The following is a 20,804-nucleotide window of genomic DNA, read 5'->3' on the forward strand; positions in this document are numbered from 1 at the left end:
TGTCTCTTTTTCCACCATCCCACCCTCCTCCCACTCTCTCTCTCTTCTTCAGGATCGTCACTATTGTTCCTTTCATGCTACCTGTTGACTGAAGCCTCCTTTCAAGGCCAACAAATCAGGCGGGGTTAAGGCACCTGTGTAAACCGCCCAGCCAATGACAGGTGTCCCTCTGAGGCAGAAGGCTGAACAATGCTGGAGGAACACCCAGGCGTCTCTCCTCCTCCCTGTTCCTTTTCATGTGGGGCCAGACTCCTTCCTTAACTAGCTCTCTGCCCTTTCCCTTGACAAAAGCGGCGCACTATTATGTCTGCTGGTTTGTTTATTCGGCCATTAAAAGACAGGAGGTTGCGGTCGCGTTGCCTTTCGTGTACAAACAGGTTGCTCTTGTCGTGAACTGGATTGAAAGGTGTGCAAGGTCCAACTAATCTCCGCACAAGCAGCATAGAGATTTGTTATAAACATAGACGCATGCGACAGCACCTGCCTTTTTGTATCTATCCCCCGACACAGATGGGATCTTGTCATATGATGCGACTGTCCGAATAAGCAAGAATGTTCACGTTACAGCTGCAATCTTCCAGCCGATTGTAAAGTTAGAGAGGTAAAAGCTAGAGGCCCCTTGGGGATTGTTGTCTGTGGTCATGCGATGACCCTGAAGTGTGACCCAGCGATGGAGGGGGTCAGGTATGATGGAGATTAGTGCCGGGTCGCTTTGTTGTGTCAACATGACGCAGAAAGAGGCCTGTTGGAGAAGGTTTTCCTCCCTGGGAGTCACTGATTAGGTCGCAACCTGGTGCAGGTCACATACCAATGCAAAGTTACAGCAGAGTGTGTGTAAATATGCTTCTTTATTACTTCTATATAAAGTGCTCTCCCCCAGCTGGAGCCAGCACTACAATCTTAACTGTCTCTCCTTTGATGCCACACTGGGAGGAAGCTCAAACTACTCATGGTCCACTATGAGCTGAGGTGTTCAATGTCTGATAAGAACGAGTGCGACAGGTATTTCTGACATGAACATGTGGGCCGGAGCGAGGAAGGCGAGAGGAGGGAGGGCGTCTTGACTCCAGAGGCAGCTCAGGTGGAGGGTCTGTCTGTTACTCACGCTCAGGGCTTTCCCCTGCTTTTGAAAGATGCCGCCTTCTCCTATTGGCCGAGCGTGGAGAATGAACAATGCACTGTGGCATGAAGTATTACTGAGGTGTTATAATAGCGCAGGCTTAAGGCTGCCTACTCATTTAACTCACTTTTATGTTGCTTGTTAAGTAATGTTTGTAAAGCCTCTTGCATTGGGCAAGAATGGTTAATATTGCAGAATTTTAGGCGATCAGAGCTTAGCTTAATGGCTCAAAGGTGCTAGTTTACAATGTGTTCCAGAGATAATCAACAGCCTGTATCGAAGAAGAGTCGGAACTACAACTACTTTAAATAGATGAATGTAATAAAGATATATCTGTAACAACACATCAAAACACACTCCATAGGAAATAAGTAACCGAGACGTTCTTGAAAGCTACAAAATCAAAGGCTGCACCGTGTTTCATCTTGGTACATTAGGTATTTAGGCATTTACAGCTTCATGACTTTATTGGTGTTATTTTAGGCAAATTATAGCCATCAAACCATCAAATGTTCAAAGATGCAGAGCTGCAGGCCTGCTGCTGGAGAAGGAATTCCCTTTAAGTGGTGATTACTTGGAAAAACGGAGGTTTCCCTCAAAGACGCTGGCCGCGCTCTGGCAACACTCTAGAGGAAGAGGGGAAGAAGAGGACGTTGTGAAGTAGAGAAGAAGATGAGATGAGCGGAGAAGGAAACCGTTAGATTAAGACGTGTTGAATCCAAAAAGATGGCGGTGGTTTTAACTGGACGTGAGAAGAGAAAGACAGCGAGCCGAGAGATCTTTTAAAAGCGAAAGCCACTGCTCGCGGGATGTGGCTGCAGAGGTCCAAAAGGCCAGAGCGGGCGGCTTTAGGCCCTGTAGCAATTACTTTTCTCCACAGACCACAGAGGCCTGAAGCGTGGCATGGCATTTAGATAAAGCAACCACCGGTTCTAAATCATATGTGAGAAAAGCTTTGCATTCACCTCTTCTGACCTGAACTTTAGCTGAATGTATGATAGCCGAATAAGACAGGTTTATGAGGTGTGCAGACATGAAATGAGACCTCAAACATGAAGCGAAAGGAGCAAAGGTCCACATGTACGCCACAAAGGACACGCCGCTACACAATGGACATGATGTCAAAGGAAGGCTACGAGCAAACCGCCGCTGCACAAGATGCCAGTCCTCACTGCTAAGCCATTCAGATTTGTGTCTAAAAAATGCATTCCTAAAATACATTGCATACCTCCGCTTACAATACATTAGTCTTGCTGCGATAGTCACGTTTTGGATTAGCCTACTTTCTTGCGAATCGCGCTATAGAGCCGAGAAAGAGCAGAGATATTTCTGATAAAAAGCTGAGAGGTTACATTTGAGTCAGAGCAGGATTTAAAACTACTCAAGTGCTGCAGAAAGTGCTGAGTAAAACCATCTGATTCTGTGCATGAATTTGAACAAACATGCACCAGCTTGCCATTTTGGTTCAGAGCAATGGATGGATTGTTGCGTGATCTGAAGATTTTGAGGATCTATGCGTGATGGGGTAGCACATGAACACAAACGGTTTCTGTTGGTACAGTTTTTATTATTTCATTTTTGTTATTTTTGTCGATTTGTGTTTTTTTCGTCTGTGCTTTTCTCACTGGGCCAGGCTCAGTTGGAAAAATGTGATTTAACGTATATGAAACAATTGAATCAACACACAATTATAGTTGCCGGTTGGTTGGGTTGCTGCTTTTACACAGTCTATGGTTTCTGCCAATCAAAAACGAGGTTGATGAGTGTACAACCAAAACAATGAGCTGAAAGATGATACAAGGCTTTGTAGAGCTGAGGTGATGAGTCATCGACCCATTGTTAATATAAGTATTGATCATAACCACTTCAGGTGCTCTATAAATCGTGAAAAACTACACAAAGTTTAAATAAAGATCTGGATGAACTGTATTAGGAGAAAACTGTTCAAGATACACCGAATAGCAACATTTTAGCAAACTAGTTGACTGTTGATTGGGTTTTAAAAGGTTTTTTTAATCAACGGTAGCATGGAGATCTGATGTACGAGTGGAAAAGTGTGAGTGAGAAGCCGGGGCTGTATGTATTGACAGCATTAACGGGCGGCACGTGATGAGTGTGGTGCAGGATTCCTAGAATACTTACTGAACATGTTAACATACACAGACACACTGTACACACAGTTATTGAGCGGGTTGGGGGGTGTCAGCTGAGGGGGCTTACTCACATGAGGCCGGTCCCCTGGATTTAACCCCAGCATTGGTTTGCTCTTACTTTGACTTCACACTAAAGGGTATCCTCCCGTCCTCCCCAGGATGTAAACCCAGCATGCGTTTTACACTTTGCTATCAGACTTCGCTAAAGACAACAGCTAATGAGATTGGGACGAGTGTGGCGGGAACAAAGAAGGAAAGTCCTCTGTGTTTCTTCCAGCCAATAAAAGCGACACTGACCTTTGATGTAACAAGCTGTGAAGATTCATACACATGGGTGCATGCAGCATTAAGAACCTGCATTCATCAGCCATGAAAAGCAAAACAAATCCACATGTTTAGATTTGGTTCATTAAAACGCTGTGGTATGGAATCCAGAGGCAGAAGATGAGTATGTGCTAACATGTTTATCCTTTTTTTTTTTTTTTTTTATACCCACATGGGCTTGTCTCAAGGTGGGTATCAACATCATCAGGCGGCGGTTTCTTTAATTTGAAAGGCAGAGTTTGCTAACATACGTACACCCCTTCCTCCCCTAACAGACAAGAGGCTGGAGACCGAGCAGCTGAAGTCATTAAAACCGGAGACACAAACACAAACACTCCACATGCCCGGTCCTCTCCTTCTCTTTGAGATGGCTTATCTTTCCAACACCTACACACACACAAACTTATACTCACATATGCATATACACATAAACCCACAGAGGCACACAAACTTCTACAAGACATGACTTTCAAACTTCCAAACTCACCCCTGGCCCCAGTTTTCCTGAACACGGCTTATTTATTTGCACACAGCATAATGTATGCAGTCTCCCAGGCGTATAATGGTTGTGTGTTGAAACTATACAAATGTATTTCAATATACCAACAGGGAAGTACATGTTAAGACTGAGAAGAAATGAAGACCAGACAGCGGAGGCAACAGGGGTTTCATGCTGGAAGATTTACTCCTGTCTGAATATAAGGAACAGATAAGTGTGGTTTAGGTTTACTGGTGGGATTAACACCACTCTTCCAAATGATATTCCTTTATTGGGGGGTTTTGACGATGGTGGTAGAGAGCGTTGTCTAACATGTCAGTCTAAAATATTTTAAAGGTGTTGGGGGGGGGAATAAATATGATGAAATAAAATGATACGGCCGGCATAAAAACAAATATAAAGTGCATAAAACACTCACCATTACGCTGAATTAGTGGGAGCCCTGAGCTCGTGTCTCTGTAACGAGCCGGTCCAATATAGGGTTATAAATTCTTCACCAATAGTAAAAGGTTTCTTCTCTTAGCGACACGGTAGGCACTAAGTATGACGCTCTCAGTGCACTGGTGACCATCAGTAATTGTTTATCGCTACAGGTGGACTCCTGATGTTGTCTTTTAAATGTCTCCTCATTGGGTAGTTTCCCTTTTCCAACAAAGCTCTTTAAAGACATTTGTTTTCCCACTCATTGTTGCTTGTGGGCTTATTTTTTTTTAAGTAACTTTACAGGGAAAGATCATGGCTATGGTTAATAAAAGTGAAAACATTTATGGCTCCTGCATGATAGTTGGCCTCCACACACTTACTTTCCACCTCACTACTTATCGTGCACATAACCTTTTGCGTTCGCACTGAGCGTTGGCATTGGACGTAAATCATATGTCGCAGAATCATCGAATATGGCAATAAATTCAAGGGACACTGAACTGCACGAAACTGATCCTGCTAAACTTTGCAATGAAATACATTTGTTTTTAGTTTCAAAAATAAATGTTGGATAACTACAATTGAAACAGAATTATGATATGATTACTCTTAGTTGATATCGTGCACATCAAACAACAACTGGGTTTGTATGTGAAAGGTCAATGAAATGAAGTGATAGCTTGATGTTTGCTTTAGTTTTTTTTCTTACAACAAGGTGGAGTTTCATCTGCCCGGCAAAAAAACACAAGAGAAGAGGATTAAATAGAGAGAACTGGAGGGATGTCACATGCTAAGTCAGACATACATCAGGCGGGACGAGGAATTCATGCTCTGGAGGAGAACGGGAACACGGTGTGCTCCTCTTGCTCGTTCACAGCCGAGGAAACAGATCCACACTGAACAGTTTGGCTTAAATGAAACCGCAAGAGAAGCTTAGGCTAATAAAGTCATGTTAGCAACAAGGCCACGGTTGAAGGTTCAGGATATCGGCGTCAGCTAACTCCTACAGACAATGGGAGTACTTCCACCCTCTGGGTCTGTTGTCTAAGCTCATCCTGAGGGGGTGACTGGGTATAAAACATCTGCTGGGCTCAGGGATGGCCTCACGGTTAGAAAGTGGCCGCTAAATCTACCCAAGGGAGTCCCCAAAAACCAAATACTGGTCCCACCCAAGCCCTCCCATGACCTTTGTAAGCACGTGCCTCTCCTTATGACCCCTGGGGGTCAAAGGGCACTAGGCGAGAGGACGCTTTTACTCTGAGGCTCTGAGCATGTGTGTGTTTCTTATCATTAAGATGATTGGATGTGGGGGTGAGGGGTGAAAGAGTGAAGGGCAAAGAGGTTCTGAGAACACCCTCCCTGATGTTTAGTTGCATGTCCAGACACACAGAGAAAGTGTGTGACAGAAAGGAAGACGCAGAGAGATGGAGAGAAAGAGCCAGAGGAAGAGGAATCCATCATGTTAATGGTCACTTTTATGATCTGGGAGAGTTGGGTGGCAGTCTCAACGGCCCATCATTGACCGAGCTCCGGCAGACACCAGACAGATGCATCAGTGTGTGAGAACGACAGATGTAGCTTTCTTCAGTTGTCCTCACCACAGCGGACTTAAGTGATTGTTGGGTGGGGCAGCGGAGGCCTCAGGGTATGAGAAGTGAGGTTGTGACAGAAAGGTCATAAAGGAATGATCTCCATTCACTCGTTTTCTCTGCTGTTCACACTTTAAAGAATTGACCAAATGGTCAGAGTTGGAGGAAAAGACTCTGCCGGAGAACTAATCCACTCTTAATAAAAAACATAAATGAACACATCTTCCATAAGTGACCAAAGATATAGCGCCTAAGGTACTTTGATACCAATGAGTATGAGCTTCCTTTGCTATGGAGACGAAACAGCTGAGAGGCAATTGTAAAAAAAATATTTTGCCAGCAGTGCTACATTTCTGCTCACTGCAATGCTTCTTGGGAGTCAATGTTGACTTTTCTCTTTGCTTTTATTTGACTTCTTATCAAAGAACCAGATATTTTCTTACACAATTGCTCCTCTTTTGCCTTTATCCTTATCCTCAGCGCTCCACAACCTCATCTACCAATATTTATGGGGACAATTAAAGTGACTTTCACTTCCACAACCCGGGACTCTCGCACTTTGCCACTCTATTTCTTTCACTACACCCTCTGGCTGTCTGGCATCACTGAGATCCAGTCGCCTCCCAAATACTTCTGCCTTAAACTATTTTTGTCAAAAGCCCACTAACCCCCCTCCAGAAAGAAGAAGAAAAAGAAAATCTGTAATGAGTTTTAATGCAATAACAGCAAGACAGCATACCTCTATCAAGGTTCAAGCGTGCTATGTGAAGAAAAGAGAGGTTTTTCCTTTAACACAAAAGGAAGGTAGAAGTGGGTGGGCACTGAGAGGCTGAGCTTTTTGGGGAATTAACAAGCTTATCGGGGGGCTGTTCTGTGAAAACAAGCAATAGAACAACTCCTGAGGAGCTGAGGGAGTGAAAAGCCGTCTGCAGCATGTCCAATGGGACTTAGCGGCAAGATCCCCCTTCCATTTACAACAAACCCGGAAAGATCTGCAGCAATGACCTGACTAAATGTGAGAGCTTACCTTGCTCTATTCATTCTGAGTTTCACAGAGAGTTTGTTTTTGTAGCTACCAAGTAACTGGGGTCTCTTTGGGTAAAACTCAATGCCTGTTGAATGTATGGCCTCCGATTTGTACAATATCAGACGCCACACATAAACCCTTTGCTTTTTTTAAATTATAAATTTGATTATTTTCACTGTCGATTAATCTGTCGATCGGTACGTTCTCAAATTATAAAAACTATGACAAATTGCCCTCACCCTGTCCCCTGTGTGATGTCCTTACTGAAAAAAACTAGCATTAGCATGCTGATGTTAGCATTTAGCTCAAAGCACAGCTGTAAAGAAGAAATTAACTCATATCGCAATTCCCAGCAAACATCTATAAACTGACAATAGTTGCAACAACCACTGACGTCAAAGCCAGAGCTTCTACCAACTAATCAGCTAAAAGTGAAATAGTTATATTTTATTTAAACAGGACAGAGATATTAGAAGTGAGCCAAATAACGACTATTACATTCAGCCAAACTTTAGGTCTTATCTTCCAGGTCGAACAAGTTATTTTTAAGATGATGCCTGGTACAAATAATTTTTGACTAAAACATAAAAACAAGAGAAGATCTCTCTCTCCGGTTCCCTCCCCCATTACCTGAGCTAGCCAGAGGGGCCAGTAAGCAACAGATTAGCAGTGCTTTGGGGAGCGGGCTGCTGTAGCGTGCGGTAATGCAGACTGTCAGTCCGACACAGTTGGGGGGCTACACAATGCCTCCTTGTTCAGACTGGCCCTACTGTGCCCCACCTCTCTACCTCTCTCTCTCTCTCTTGGCCTCTAGGGGTTTAATCAAACCATAAAAACTAATGGTGTATAAAATGTGTTATTCTCTCTCCTATAGGCATGAAGAAAGGACTGAAGAATGGATGAAAAAAAAGATAAAAAGGACGCCAGATCAAGGCGGACATGCTGACTCCGAAACCAAACATAAATCAGCTCCCAGGAAACAGAGAGAAAGACAGAAAAAAAAATAGACGGCCGGGAGGAGGAGGAGGAGGGGCATCAAAGCATGGTTGACATTCTCTGAGATGCAGTGGCAGAAAAGGTGTGTGCGCTGGCTGTGTGAGTGTGTGTCGTGGGGTTTGTTGAGAGCATAATTCAACAGCCAGCACATAGGTGGGGTGGACATGAGGAGATAATTGCCAGTGCACACACACACACACACACACACACCCACAAGTCTCTTTCTCAACACTTGTTTCTGTTTATCTACAGCTCAGTTTCATCCTTTAATTGGTTGGTGCAACCCTCTTTTGTTCTTGCAGCAGCAGGTATCACAGCTTATCTGATTGCCCCACCAACAACACAAAAAATACGGTCCGTGCCCGAAATGTGACAATTGAGACTTGATCTTTAATTAACTGCACCAATTGTTGGTTAAACAGAGATGGCAAATATGTGAGGATATCTCGCTGAACTGCAGCTGCGTGCCGGGGGTGTCACTCAAGAATCTCCCTTACACGTTTCTCCGTGTTTTCTTTGGAGCTTCTTACACCTCCCCCTACGCAAGAGAGGGCAAGTGCAAACACACAACTGCGATGTCTACATATACATCATTGCAGTTAAATGCTTTAGGAATTAGACCCCCTCTTCTCTCCCCAATAACAGTTATTACTATACATTTGGGTGGTTTTTAGGGATTGACAGAAATCTATGCTAAATAATGATTATCATATTAAGGGCTGACTGGTTTCTGCTGATTATAAGTCTTGATTAAGACATCCAGCCTCATTCAGCCGCTAGTTAGAACTCCTTCACAGCCTACGTAGGTCATTTCTCAATCCTGTCTGAGTTTAATTTGGGAGTTTTGCCCCAAAATCAGGGATGAGACAGACACTGTTTGAAAAAGGGACACCTACTCTCACTCAAGATTATAGTGATTTGTTACACCGATAACACCCCATTACAGTATAGAGCTGAGACGCTAAGGTTGCTTCACACCTGTAGTTAGGTTTTATTTGAGTCAGGCCTAGTCCACACCTACACAGGTATTTCTTTTAAACATAGCTTTTTATATGCGTTTCGTCTACACGCAAACAGAGTCACTGAAAACGGACCATTAGTGTTAGTGTAGATAAAGAAAACTTCATTTTTTGGCTTGTGACACGTCACAAATGACGGGAAATGTTTATACATAATTGTACAGTTACTCTTCCACTATATTAAGGAACAGGATGGGCCTTTACTGCTACATTATCCAACACTTCACAAACTCCATCGCCAGTGGCTTTGGACGACACTCACAACATGGAGTAGGACACAAGCACTTAGTAGTAGGACCCCTTTTCACTTTCTCTAAAACAAGCATCTTTAAGTAATGGTCGACCGATTGTTTGGTCCACAGCGGCCCAAACGAACAAAACTAAACGGGCAGCGAGTTGAGACTTTTGACACTTTTTCCACACCAATAATCTTCTGCTGCGACCATCTTTTTGCGAGTTTTATTTTGAAAATACCAAAGCTTTATTGTGAAACTGCAACTATAACCAGATAGTAAGTAACATCCTCCTGATGAAAGCTCCGTGCGAAGTTATGTTTATGGCATAACTGACATACAGGGACTTAATTTAGTGTAATATTTCCCCAACAGCAGCCACATCACTTATTAAGCATTACCTCAGCCAGGATGTGCGCTCTTCCCCCACATATCTTGGCAATGAGACATATTTTGATTGGTGCACGTTAAGATGACTTATATGCCGGGACTTGACTCAGTTACGTCTACTTTGAACACATTCACATTAATCTTGTCAATACTTTTGTACTCAAAGCTTTGTCCTTTTGGTTCGGGAATTCCCTTCAGCTCATTGTTGTTACAGTAAAAGAGCAGATAGGAAACTTCAGTTGAATAAAACACTTTTTAATTAAGTGAAGCTCTGACTGTCAAGCGTCTGTGTGTTTACTGCCGTGTGGAGGTGGGATCATTTAATGTCCTCATGCTGAAGGGGAGCAGAGGGGAACAGTTGCTTCCTGTTGTAAACACCCATCTATCATCACCAACACGACATTGTTGCTTTATGTGTGTGTGTTTGTTTATGTGCTTATTGTATCCAGGAGGAGGAACTTACACAGTAGGTCATGTCTTTCATTGCTATCATGTTGTGCCAGACTTCCGCTTTAAATTACACAAACACACACACACACACACACACATACACACACACACACACACTAGAAGTTATCTACATTACATCTCCCAAAAGCTCACATTTCCCTTTACTTATTATTGACTGTTGGATGTAAGAGAAGTCTCTCTAAAGATGGGATTTACAGCGTTATATATATAACCAGCGTCGCTCAGCTATTAATGCTACATGTCCCACAACACGCACAGATAAATGGCTGGATATGATGTTTCAAATCTCAGCGATGAATTCTTAGCACTCTGGACGTAGACTTTTCTGTAATGTGAAGCTGGACGCGCCTCCGTCTCAATTACACTCTCGATTTAAATAACTTTCTGTGGGTTGGTCTCTTTTAGATCCAGCTCTCAGTTGTTCTCCCACTAACACATTTCTTATTGAATCGTATACCGTGTCATCCCTTTTATAATGTCAATCTTAACTGTTAAGTTATCTATAACTTGTGTCACTTAAATATTATGAAAGCAACACCTAAATGGATTTAATAAGGGATTTGAAAGGATTTAGATTTGATAAGCGGATTCAAAACTAGACTCAGATTTGATAAAAAAAAAAAAAAAAAAACGTTTTCCTAATCCTTCTGCAACGTGTGTCCTGTCTATAGAGAATGTCGGTGGATTTAACAAATTAAAAACAATAAAGGTTTGAAGTTCAAACCTAACTTGTGTGGTGCTTCAAACATATTCAGTGTGTAGCAGAACAACACATGAAAGAATTCCCTCCCTAGTTGACACCCTCCGTGTGTTTTGATACTATCATGCAATGAATCGAAATTTCTTGACACTTCCCTCCTTCACAGAGACTCCTCTTTGAAAAGCAGCACCCCCTCTCTATTCAGCTGGAGAGAAAAGCAGCCTTATGCCAGGCCCTCGCAGTCCGCCTAGCCGCCTGCCTTCACCGCAGTAGACAAAACAAGTGGGAGGCAGGATTTGTTTAGACAGAGCTCACCTGGCGCACACAGACACAGAAACAGTGATCAGGCAAGCCCTAGGGAGGAGTAGAGGCAGCGAGGAGGAGGAGGTGGTGGTGGGGGCAAGAAGGCAGGGGAGCTGAGGAGTGTGTGAGTAGGGGGAAGGGGGAAGGGAAGGGTCTGAGAGAGGAGAGCGAGGGGTTCAGTGTGCTACCCTTATCCAGGGCCACTCAAAAATCAGAGCGGATTAAGATTTGAGGGGCCTTGAGTAGCGCTCAGTAATAGGTGGAGGGGTGCGTTTGTGTGTATGTGTGAGCAGTTAGGGGGTAGCCTAATCCAGGACTAGGACATAGGGTAATAGCATAGGTGGATTTGTGCGTCTGTGTGTGTGTGTGTGTGTTGACTTAGAGCGCTTGCCCATAGTGAAGCAATCAGCTGATCTGTCACCTAGGGAAGGATCGAGCTCTCCAGTCTTTATACATCACAAGATCAAGCGGCCAGTGAATTTATTTCACGGTTACATTGTTTGCAGCGCTCCAATTAGTGATTATTTTCCCCCATTAGTTAAATAATTGTTTTCTATATCAAGAATTATTTAAAAATATCCATCATAATTTCCCAGAAGCCAAGCGCGACCTATTCCAACCTGGTATCACAAAGTTAAGTGTGCATAACCTGCCAATTTACTTAAGTAATTTCACGTGTGATGAGCTTTTTTTTGCATGTCATTTTAAGCTGCAGCAATATAAGACACTCAGAGCAAGTGCTGGTGTCAGGTGACGTAGCATAAAGAGGGAGAAAGTCCTCGTAGGGAGGCGTATGAGGGTGCATGGATGGGTCAAACAAACTCAGGACCTTCACTCAGGAAACAAGTGATCGTGTCACGTGTAAAACCAAAAGTCAACCTGAATTTGACGTAACAAACGTACTTATTTGAACCCAAATCATGGTCTTTTCCTGAACATAACCAATTTGTTTCGTTTGAATTCACAACGTTAATTAAAGCACGTGTTTAAAACTGCAACCGTATGTGACCAGTCGGGGATGATAACAGGTCTGACACGTGAAAAGTCCTTAAAAGTGGCGTGCTATTCAATATACGCATGTTTATTGCATGTTGCTATGATTTCAGAATAGAAAATGTTGCTAATCCTCACATTTAAGAAGCTGAAAGCATCAAGTGTTTAACATTTTTGCTTGATAAATTCCTTTTTTAAATTGAAGACCAATTGATTCATTGACTTATTGTTTCAGCTCTAATTGTTTGATCAACATGTTTTCCTGTTAAGCTTTCTGCATGTAAATCCAGAAGACTCCAGCATCTATATCTTCAGAGCTGACCCTGGCCATTAGTAAACATGGGAGCACAGAGGTGCAGAGGTTCTGACCCAAGATAATACAAATCATTTGACAGTTAATGAATGAAAAGAATAAGTCATCATAATCTGTCATTTATCACGATGAACGATCTCAGGGAACAAATTAAGTGTGCTGCAAATGAACATTTTAAACGGACTGCAAACCGTTCACCGGCCCTCTGTGACGTACAGTTTAAATTAAAGTGGGTTTTAGATGTTCAAATATCTTCATTAAAGACCATTACGAATGAAAATCAGTAGATCTAAATGCAAAACATCAACACTGATCAAATAAATTCGATCTCACACGACTTCAGAGCCTTACTTTGAAGTTATTCAAACATCTTCATCCTCTTCTGAACTGAATTTAAATTCATGACCTAAGAAAACAGTGTCGTGTTGACTTTCTTTCTACCTTTCCCGACATGTGTGATGAGGTTCGACAGAGGGGAACAAAGAGCAAAGATGGATGATAACTCCCCCCTAACCACACACTCGCAGTTACTATGGGTTGACCTCAGTTGACCCCTTGGCCCCTCAACAGCCTCACATCCCATTGACTGAGGTTAAATAGGGTTTTGCCTACGGGGTTTTATGACAGAGAAAGAGAAGAAAAGTTGCTTCACTGTAACCATTCAGCAGCGTCATATAGTTTGTCTGGTGACAACTGATTCTAAAATGTTCTATGGTTAAAAGAAACACACAATACGTCTGTGTGTTGTAAGTAACTCGCAGTCAAAAGGCCCAGTTGTAGCAAATGCTAGATTCCTGTTATTGTTTCGGCATAGTCCGCCATTCATCGCCAACGCCTTACCTTCACACCTATGTGTTGACAAAAGTTATAATCTGTCTACATGATAACGTCATCCAGTAGGACACAGAGAAGCAGAAATAACAGCCAGTACTTACAGTCGCATCCCCTCGGACACACACCTGCCTAAAGACACTGAGAACAAAAGTTATTTCATTTTTGATGAATATGCAGATCTGTCTGTAAAATGTTTTTTTTTAAATGTGAAAATACCCATAACACCTATCACTAGGACATTTTCTAATTTCTTTAATTGTCCAAGCGAAACTAAAATAAAACATCAAACTAAAAACAAAGAAAAGCAGCAGATCCTATGTATGAGGGTGCAGATTCATTTTCCACTTCTAGATGAATCAATGTATCCTGTTAGTTCACTCTTTGTGTTAAAACATGTAAGATACCTTCCATACACCTGTGCTGCAATGAGGTCTGTATTTGCACAAAAAGGCAAAGAAAAGTGACGTTCACTTGTGGTAATGGTTGTTTTGCTGCTCGCTGTCTGATAAAGAACAGTTACATAAGAAGCTCGAGTATCCCTGAGAATAGGATAAGGATAAGGTTGTGAGCGTTTATGAATTTCCGGTTAATAAAAACAAGAAAAAACAAAGTACTGGTACCTGGTAAGACATTGATATAGCTTGCTTCTACCTAAGTTAGCCTGGGGGACTTTTAAGTGTTGCACGGCTCGCTCCACACCTCTAATTAGCCGCTCAGGCAGCTGTATAATAGAAGATGATAACAAGGGGGGGGGGGGGGGGGGGAAAGACACAGAATCAAATGATGCAGTAGTTTGTTTCCATGATGACATATGAAACTGCCATTCCTCCAGTTGTCAACAAACAATGCAAACGCAACACACAGAGAAGCATGAGCTAAAATGAGCATGTGATAAAAATGAGCAAATCTTTTACTACAAACATTCCTTTGGAGAGCAACAGTTGGCTTCCCCTCAGGTTCACTGATGTGACCCGATCGTCCACCATCACTGACCGACACAGCTCTGAGCGACAGATGTTAGATCTACCACTTCTGTCACCCTGCACCCTGGCACCACCTGTCAATCAAAGCACTCCTCTCAGTCTCCAGGGAGACTCCAGCTGGTCAAGAATGTGAACACTGAGGGATTTCTTTGTCCCCAAGGTATTCGGAGTCCCCTTTCTCATTCCATTTCACTGATTGTCAGCATTTCTGTAAAAGCATGTCGCACAGAGTCCCTGATGGTTGAACTGAATTGCATCTGGGGGACTCAACAACGACATCCCTTCAAAACTGATCTCATCCCTCATCCCCCTGCAGAGCTACGTTTTCAATTAGCCCCTGAAATGTCCAGAGGTAAACTTCCAGAGCAAAGAAATGCTGCACGAAAAGCGGAGATTTCAACAAATGAACTCCTGCCTATAACATAGTATTTGCATAATCATGTCTAAGCAGGGGTGGTGAACCTGCTCCGAGCAGGGGAAATCTGGAATCAGCCGGTCTAATAATTTACCCTTCGTGCTTTATTAACCACCATTTAATCTACTCAATCATAGTATCACATGCATGGCAATTACAGAAATGCAACCTTGTTAACAGCCTCCACTACACCGTGATCTTTAGCAGCTCATTAGGCCGCAACATGGACACATAATCATACACGTAGGGCATGTTACATACATCTGCTCTTTAGCACCTTTTCCCCACAGTGTTAGCCTGCTCGTTTCCAACCATTAGACCCATTAGAGGCCAATTAACGCCGACACAAAGCTCCCTTCCTGTTTTATAGCACTGTAAACAAAACCTGCAGGCTTGCCTTGAGCTGAGCAGAGCTCAATAGCCTTTAATGCAACACAGAATAACTCATTACTTTAGTAATATGCTGCATTTTCTTAGCAGACATAAAAGCCTACAGATTCCGTCACACTGGATTGCACATAAAGCTGAGGTAATTGGCAGTTCCCAGGCACTGATATGACTTCACCTTTCACACTGATTGTATATGAAGCATAAGAAAAAAACTGCTCTTCTGTTTGCTTTCTTCTCTGAGCTGTAAATCTGCAGCAAATGACAGCACTTGGTCTAGACAATAGTTCCCATCTAGTAACACATTAACCACATGATCCCATTTATCTCAATTGCATCAATGGGATATGTGTTGCAGATCTATGCTGCACTGATAAAGGAACCCTTAATCCTTGCAGCCAGGTGGCTTTAGTAAAGGAGAACCTGTAGTTTGAAGTGCCCTATGTGGGTCAGAATTGCCCAAAAGATAAGCACAACGCGGTTCTTTTCCGCATGCTGAAGTTGTGTTTCCAGACTACTCGGTTTGTGAAACAAACATCTGAGTGTGCATGCTGCAGCACGCCAGAGGCACGGGTCGTCATGAGAGGAGAAGGTCGTGCAACACAACTTCTTATACTCGTTTTGAGAGTCGCGCTCAACGATTTAAAGCATGCGTAGTGACTTATCCGAGTTAATTTTACATTTCCTAGGGTGCAAATAGTGTACTTCTCTATCGTGAAATGGGATGAGGCAGACGCAGAATAAAACAAGTGCCGGTCATCTCAACATGCTGTTGTATCGTTGATTTTTTTAAAGCTTGGAAAAGAGGTTGTACACTACTTTTGTTTGTATACAAAGCCCATATAACATAATAATTCCCAACCTGAAAAGTCTGAAGAGCCCTTGGTGAGATCGCAAAGGACGCTCACACACGTTATTCCCAACAGGAGCGCATAACTGACGGATGAGAGAGTCCCATCTGAGAAGAACATCCTTGAAGCCTCAAAGTTTTTGAGTTTCTCCGTAGCATTAGAAAGTCCAGCAGCTGCATTGGGTTTCAGGTTCAGCGTCGCGTGCGGGAGATGCGCTGTGCCATGTCTCTAGTCCTCCCTCATCCTCCTCCACCACACTTCTGTGAGTCTGTGGTGTGGATCGAGGCTCCTCTGGGCAGGAGCAGTGCACTACTCTCTGAGTGCATTTCTAACTGCGTGCAGTGTTGTGGAGGCAACCCACCTGGAGGACCGCCGCTCCCCTGCATGGTCTCAAAGACCCAGACTTCCTTACCAGACACATGCCACAATAATATGAAAGGGGCCATTTGTGCACCAATGAGGACGTTACATTTAGATAATTAATGTAAATGTTTGTTCCTAATACTGTTGTGGATAACGTTACTTGTAATGGGGTATCCAGTATGCATTGCTGCTTTTACTGAAGCAGAGGATCTCAATACTACTTTTGACATCACTTTTCTTTCTTTTTTTAAACCTTAAAAAAATAAAAAAAAATAAAAAAAATAAACAACTTTAAAAATCTGGCTAGAAACATCTATAAATCCAACAAAAATAAAAAAGATAAAATCTACCCTCCCTGTGTTGTTAATAACATGTAGCCTACGTTAATAAAGCAAAAAAAAACACAAATATATAAACATGATATCTGTAAAGAAAACAAGGTAGTTATTTGTTATATATTATATATTAGTCTGTCATCTCAATAAATCAAGCTTTTTAATTTAATTTAATTTAGTAGTGGACTATTTAGGTGCCATTTCTTATCTTTCTCTTGTATAGCTGATGAAACAGGTGCGCTATCTTGTGGACAGTAGACCTTCCTGCAGATTCGAACAAATCGCGTTTCAGTGAGATTTGCCCTACACGGCTTCCGTACAAGTTCCCATGTGACAACAGAAGGTCAGACATGGCTGTCTGTGCGAAAGGGCTCGACAGAATTCTGTTTTCAACGAGGTTATTTCAAAACCTCCGGCTCCGAAATGAACGTAAGTATATGTAACAAGCTTTCCTTTCTCCGTTATACTTTATACTTTGCTGTCAGGCTTTGAAGACGTGCAGTACTTGTAATGTACATCCTCGAACTATAAGCTAGCGTAGCTAACGGTGAAGCGTTAGCTTGCAATGTTTCAACCTAATAGCGACCAAGACTTTAACAGACGTACTCATTTGTTTTCTTATATTCATGTTGTTTTCCCAGGGTCCATATCCACGTCTCTGTGTCGACTTGCTCCTGACGAGAAGCCAACGAAGTTCACCCCTCCACCCAAACCTGTCGTCATGGATAAAACACTGACTGCAGAATCATTGAGAAAGTATGATAGTGCTTCTCTGTCCGACACTCCCACATACACATACTAGCTCTGCATTATTTGTAAAGTATGTTTTTTTTAAAGTGCTGTGTTTCCCTCTCAGGTTTCTGAGCCCAGAGTTCATCCCTCCCAGACAGAGAACAGATCCTTTTAAGTTTTACATGGAGAGGATAGACATGATCCGCAGGAGGAAAGTGCTCACCATCCCTGAATTCTATGTAGGTAAGAAACCAGTTTCATCACTCAGCAGGCACATGTTCTCCCATAAGTCTGGAAGAGAGGTAAAGTAATGCAACTAGATCCAATATTTATGTTGCCCTAGCTGTCAGTCTACAATCAGAGGAGGACATATTTTCTTTTATGAACATCAAAAGGAAACCGTATCAAGGCAGACTTGGTGATATCAGCAGATATTGTATTGTTGTCCAAAGAATCGATATAATATCGTATTGTGGTGCAACTTCTGTTTTACACCCCTATTTCACAAGTTACAACGTTTTCAATCATTCCACTGTTGTTGTTTTCCTTTTGGTTTTCCTTCTATATATTGTAAAATATTTTAAAACGTGTTTTTGTTAATGGTGTAAATTATTCTGATTGTCTTCAGGGAGCATCCTGGCAGTGACCATGGCCGACATTAATGCTAGTGGCAAAATTAACCGCTTTGTTGGCATCTGTACCCAGAGGAGTGGAAAGGGGCTGGGAGCCACATTTATTCTGAGGAACATCATTGATAGCCAAGGTGAGGTTTATTTATTTTCTGTGTAAGCTCTCAGTAACGGAGAACTGTACTGAAATCTAGAACTGCAACGATTAGTCGACGAATCGATAAGTTGATCAACAGAAAGGTTATCGTTAACGATTAATTGTTAAAGTAATTCTTCATGCAAAAATGCTGTTTTCAGACTGAAATATGGAGATATACAATATTTAACACATTTAAAAAGATCAGTTGTGACTTTCGTGTGGCATTTAAAAAATATATTCTGACATTTGATGGACCAAACGATTAATTGAGAATATAATCGGTAGTTGCAGCCCTACTGACATCGAACAGACTGGCATCACTGTCTCCTGGCATGAAGGAATATTTAGTTTTAAGTAAACCAAAATGTTCTCGCATATTATAAGTGTTACAGTAAGTCCGATCGTCCATTTCCCTCCATAATTGTCTATGATTTTTAGGTTTTCGTCTGTAGTCGCACAGTATGCTGCTGCTCAGCATGAGCTCCCTCTATTCAAGTGTGTTCTCTCATTAGTAAGGCAGCACAGGCATTTGATGTTGACCACTGATAACTTGGACGAATAAAAGCTTGCTCATTAACTTTCTCCATCCTGAGTTTCTTCACATGTACAAAAAGTGAACCGGGTGGCCTTCAGCATTTCAATCATGTGTTTTCTTCACGTGTGTGGCTCAGGCGTGGAGATCTGCTACGACATGTACAGCCCTCGTATCCAGAAGATTGACTTGCTGAGGTTTGAGAAGAGGCTGGATGACAACCTGATGTATCTGAGAGACGCTCTGCCTGAATACAGCACCGTGGACCAGGACATGAAGCCTGAGCCCTTCTCCCTCACTGGAGAGGTGCCTCTCAACGATGTAAGAGAACTTTAAGATGGATCCGTGTTAGTAACTAACTGCACTAGTCACTTTTTTTACAATGCTGCATGCATCATAATTCATATAAATGCAGGTATTATTTCTAAGTAATACTGACACAAATGTGCCTTCAGTGTGTGGTTTAATCTAAAAGCACTACAGCATATTCAGCATGTCTGTCTATTCACCAGCTCAAGGTAAAGATGCTCCCAAAGCCATGGTCCAAACGCTGGGAACGACCGAAGTTCAACATCCAGGGCATCCGCTTTGACCTGTCGATGAGCGAAAAGAAGATGGAGCACGCGCAGAAGTGGGCGAAACCTTGGGACGAGTACGACATGCTGAAGGAGTACGACACGTCCAAACTGGAGCAGGAGATCCTCAGTGAGGTCCAGCAGGAGATGAGCAAGCAAGGGTGATCTCAAGATGCAAACGTTGTTCAGTTTTTTTACCTCCAACTGACTTTTTCTGGAATGGGAAAAGGCTGGAATATGAGGTTTGCACGGATGGGGAACACTCTGCTGGATTAAGGTAATCCAGATGGTGTCCCACAGCCGATCCAGTGTATATACGCGGAGGAGCCAATATGGAAACTGATGTTGTAGGAGTCATGTCTTCTTCTTTTTGTCTCGTCAGTCTGTTGTACAGTATATGACGGCACTGGCCTTAGTTATGACATCCATTACGTGGTTTCTTTAATAAAAGTTGTTAAACCTGCCAAGCCTTTGCATTACATTGTGTTGTTGTTTCTGTTTTGCTTTTAGGTTAGTTACAAGCCTGTAAGTGGAGTGTACTGTACTGCTGTGGAGTGACACAGTCTTGACACTAGGTGGTGCTATTCCTCTTTATATGTTGCATCAAGCAGCAGTTGCATAACCGAGTCTTTGTTGTGTCCCACAGTGTTGTGTGTAGGGAAATGCTGCCATGCTAAATAAACAACAGTGTATTATTTTAGTTAAACAAATAACGAGGAGCTTGTTCCCAAAACGCATCTTTACCGAGTTATCTGATGTAAAACCTTTTTACATTCCAGTTTTGAGGAGCTTCTGAGTTTAAATTACTAAATATTTCCAGATAAATCAGTAAACCTGCTTCTTGGATCAGGTCCCAGTACCCTGCTCTTTGGGGGGAAAAAAGAAACTCTACTATTCAGGGACCATACACCAAGGACACCCAGTAGTGTTTTACTGTTGTGGATGGAAAATTGTGGTGTTGAGATGGTATGTTAGAGCGTCAGTTGGGTAGTATAAAAACACTTGGACTCCTTATGTTATGTCTGCTCACTGTGTGTGTGTGTGTGTGTGTGTGTGTATAAACACGCAGAATGAGTCCCTGCACTCTAATTTCTCCATATTACAGGATGAGACGCGTAGAAAATGGTCTTTAATACAGGAGTAGCAGATGTTTACTGAGCTCATTACGGACCACACAGATTTCCTGTGTGGAGATACAGAGGAATAAAGAGAGCGATTATTCCCGCCACATTTAAGGTAATGGAATGGAAGAAATGCAGTTAAGAGCTTTTAACATCGCAGCAATTGACGTTATTGGGTAGAATTAATAGTTTGTCGATTTATTTTGAGATCAAAACAACTACGTCTCAGCTTCTCGTCAGGGTCACATTCAGTGTGTTTAGTCCCGTTGTTGACTTTCGACCTAATTTACTCTCTGCCCAATCAGAGCTGACCCGCCGCAAAGAAAACCAACTCCTTCTGCTTCTGTGTACAGTA

At 42.5% G+C, this 20,804-nt stretch overlaps 2 protein-coding genes across 2 annotated transcripts in view; one reads left to right on the top strand and one right to left on the bottom strand.

Annotated features, from left to right (window-relative positions):
• The window catches only part of eva1aa (eva-1 homolog A, regulator of programmed cell death a), a 69,260-nt gene extending 52,868 nt beyond the window's left edge, over positions 1-16,392 (bottom strand). The window contains exon 1 of the mRNA XM_029425936.1: positions 16,035-16,392. Within this exon, the coding sequence (XP_029281796.1) occupies positions 16,035-16,143 (109 nt within the window). The 5' untranslated portion in view covers positions 16,144-16,392. The remainder of the gene's footprint in view (positions 1-16,034) is intronic.
• Positions 16,393-16,993: 601 nt separating this feature from the next.
• On the top strand, positions 16,994-19,791 carry mrpl19 (mitochondrial ribosomal protein L19). The gene is made up of 6 exons (XM_029425412.1): positions 16,994-17,150; positions 17,363-17,477; positions 17,578-17,696; positions 18,082-18,216; positions 18,893-19,074; positions 19,266-19,791. The coding sequence occupies exons 1-6, from the start codon at positions 17,072-17,074 to the stop codon at positions 19,491-19,493; spliced, it is 858 nt and encodes a 285-aa protein (XP_029281272.1). The 5' UTR covers positions 16,994-17,071; the 3' UTR covers positions 19,494-19,791.
• The last annotated feature ends 1,013 nt before the right edge of the window (positions 19,792-20,804 follow it).

This window comes from Cottoperca gobio, chromosome 24, assembly GCF_900634415.1.
Source record: "Cottoperca gobio chromosome 24, fCotGob3.1, whole genome shotgun sequence".
Lineage (NCBI taxonomy): Eukaryota > Metazoa > Chordata > Actinopteri > Perciformes > Bovichtidae > Cottoperca > Cottoperca gobio.

Bases quoted from the DNA above. Each gene is read 5' to 3' on its own strand.
- mrpl19 (XM_029425412.1), top strand. From the start codon at position 17,072: ATGGCTGTCTGTGCGAAAGGGCTCGACAGAATTCTGTTTTCAACGAGG. The intron at 17,151-17,362 runs GTAAGTATATGT...TTGTTTTCCCAG, and splicing joins CCTCCGGCTCCGAAATGAAC to GGTCCATATCCACGTCTCTG. The intron at 17,697-18,081 runs GTAAGAAACCAG...GATTGTCTTCAG, and splicing joins CATCCCTGAATTCTATGTAG to GGAGCATCCTGGCAGTGACC.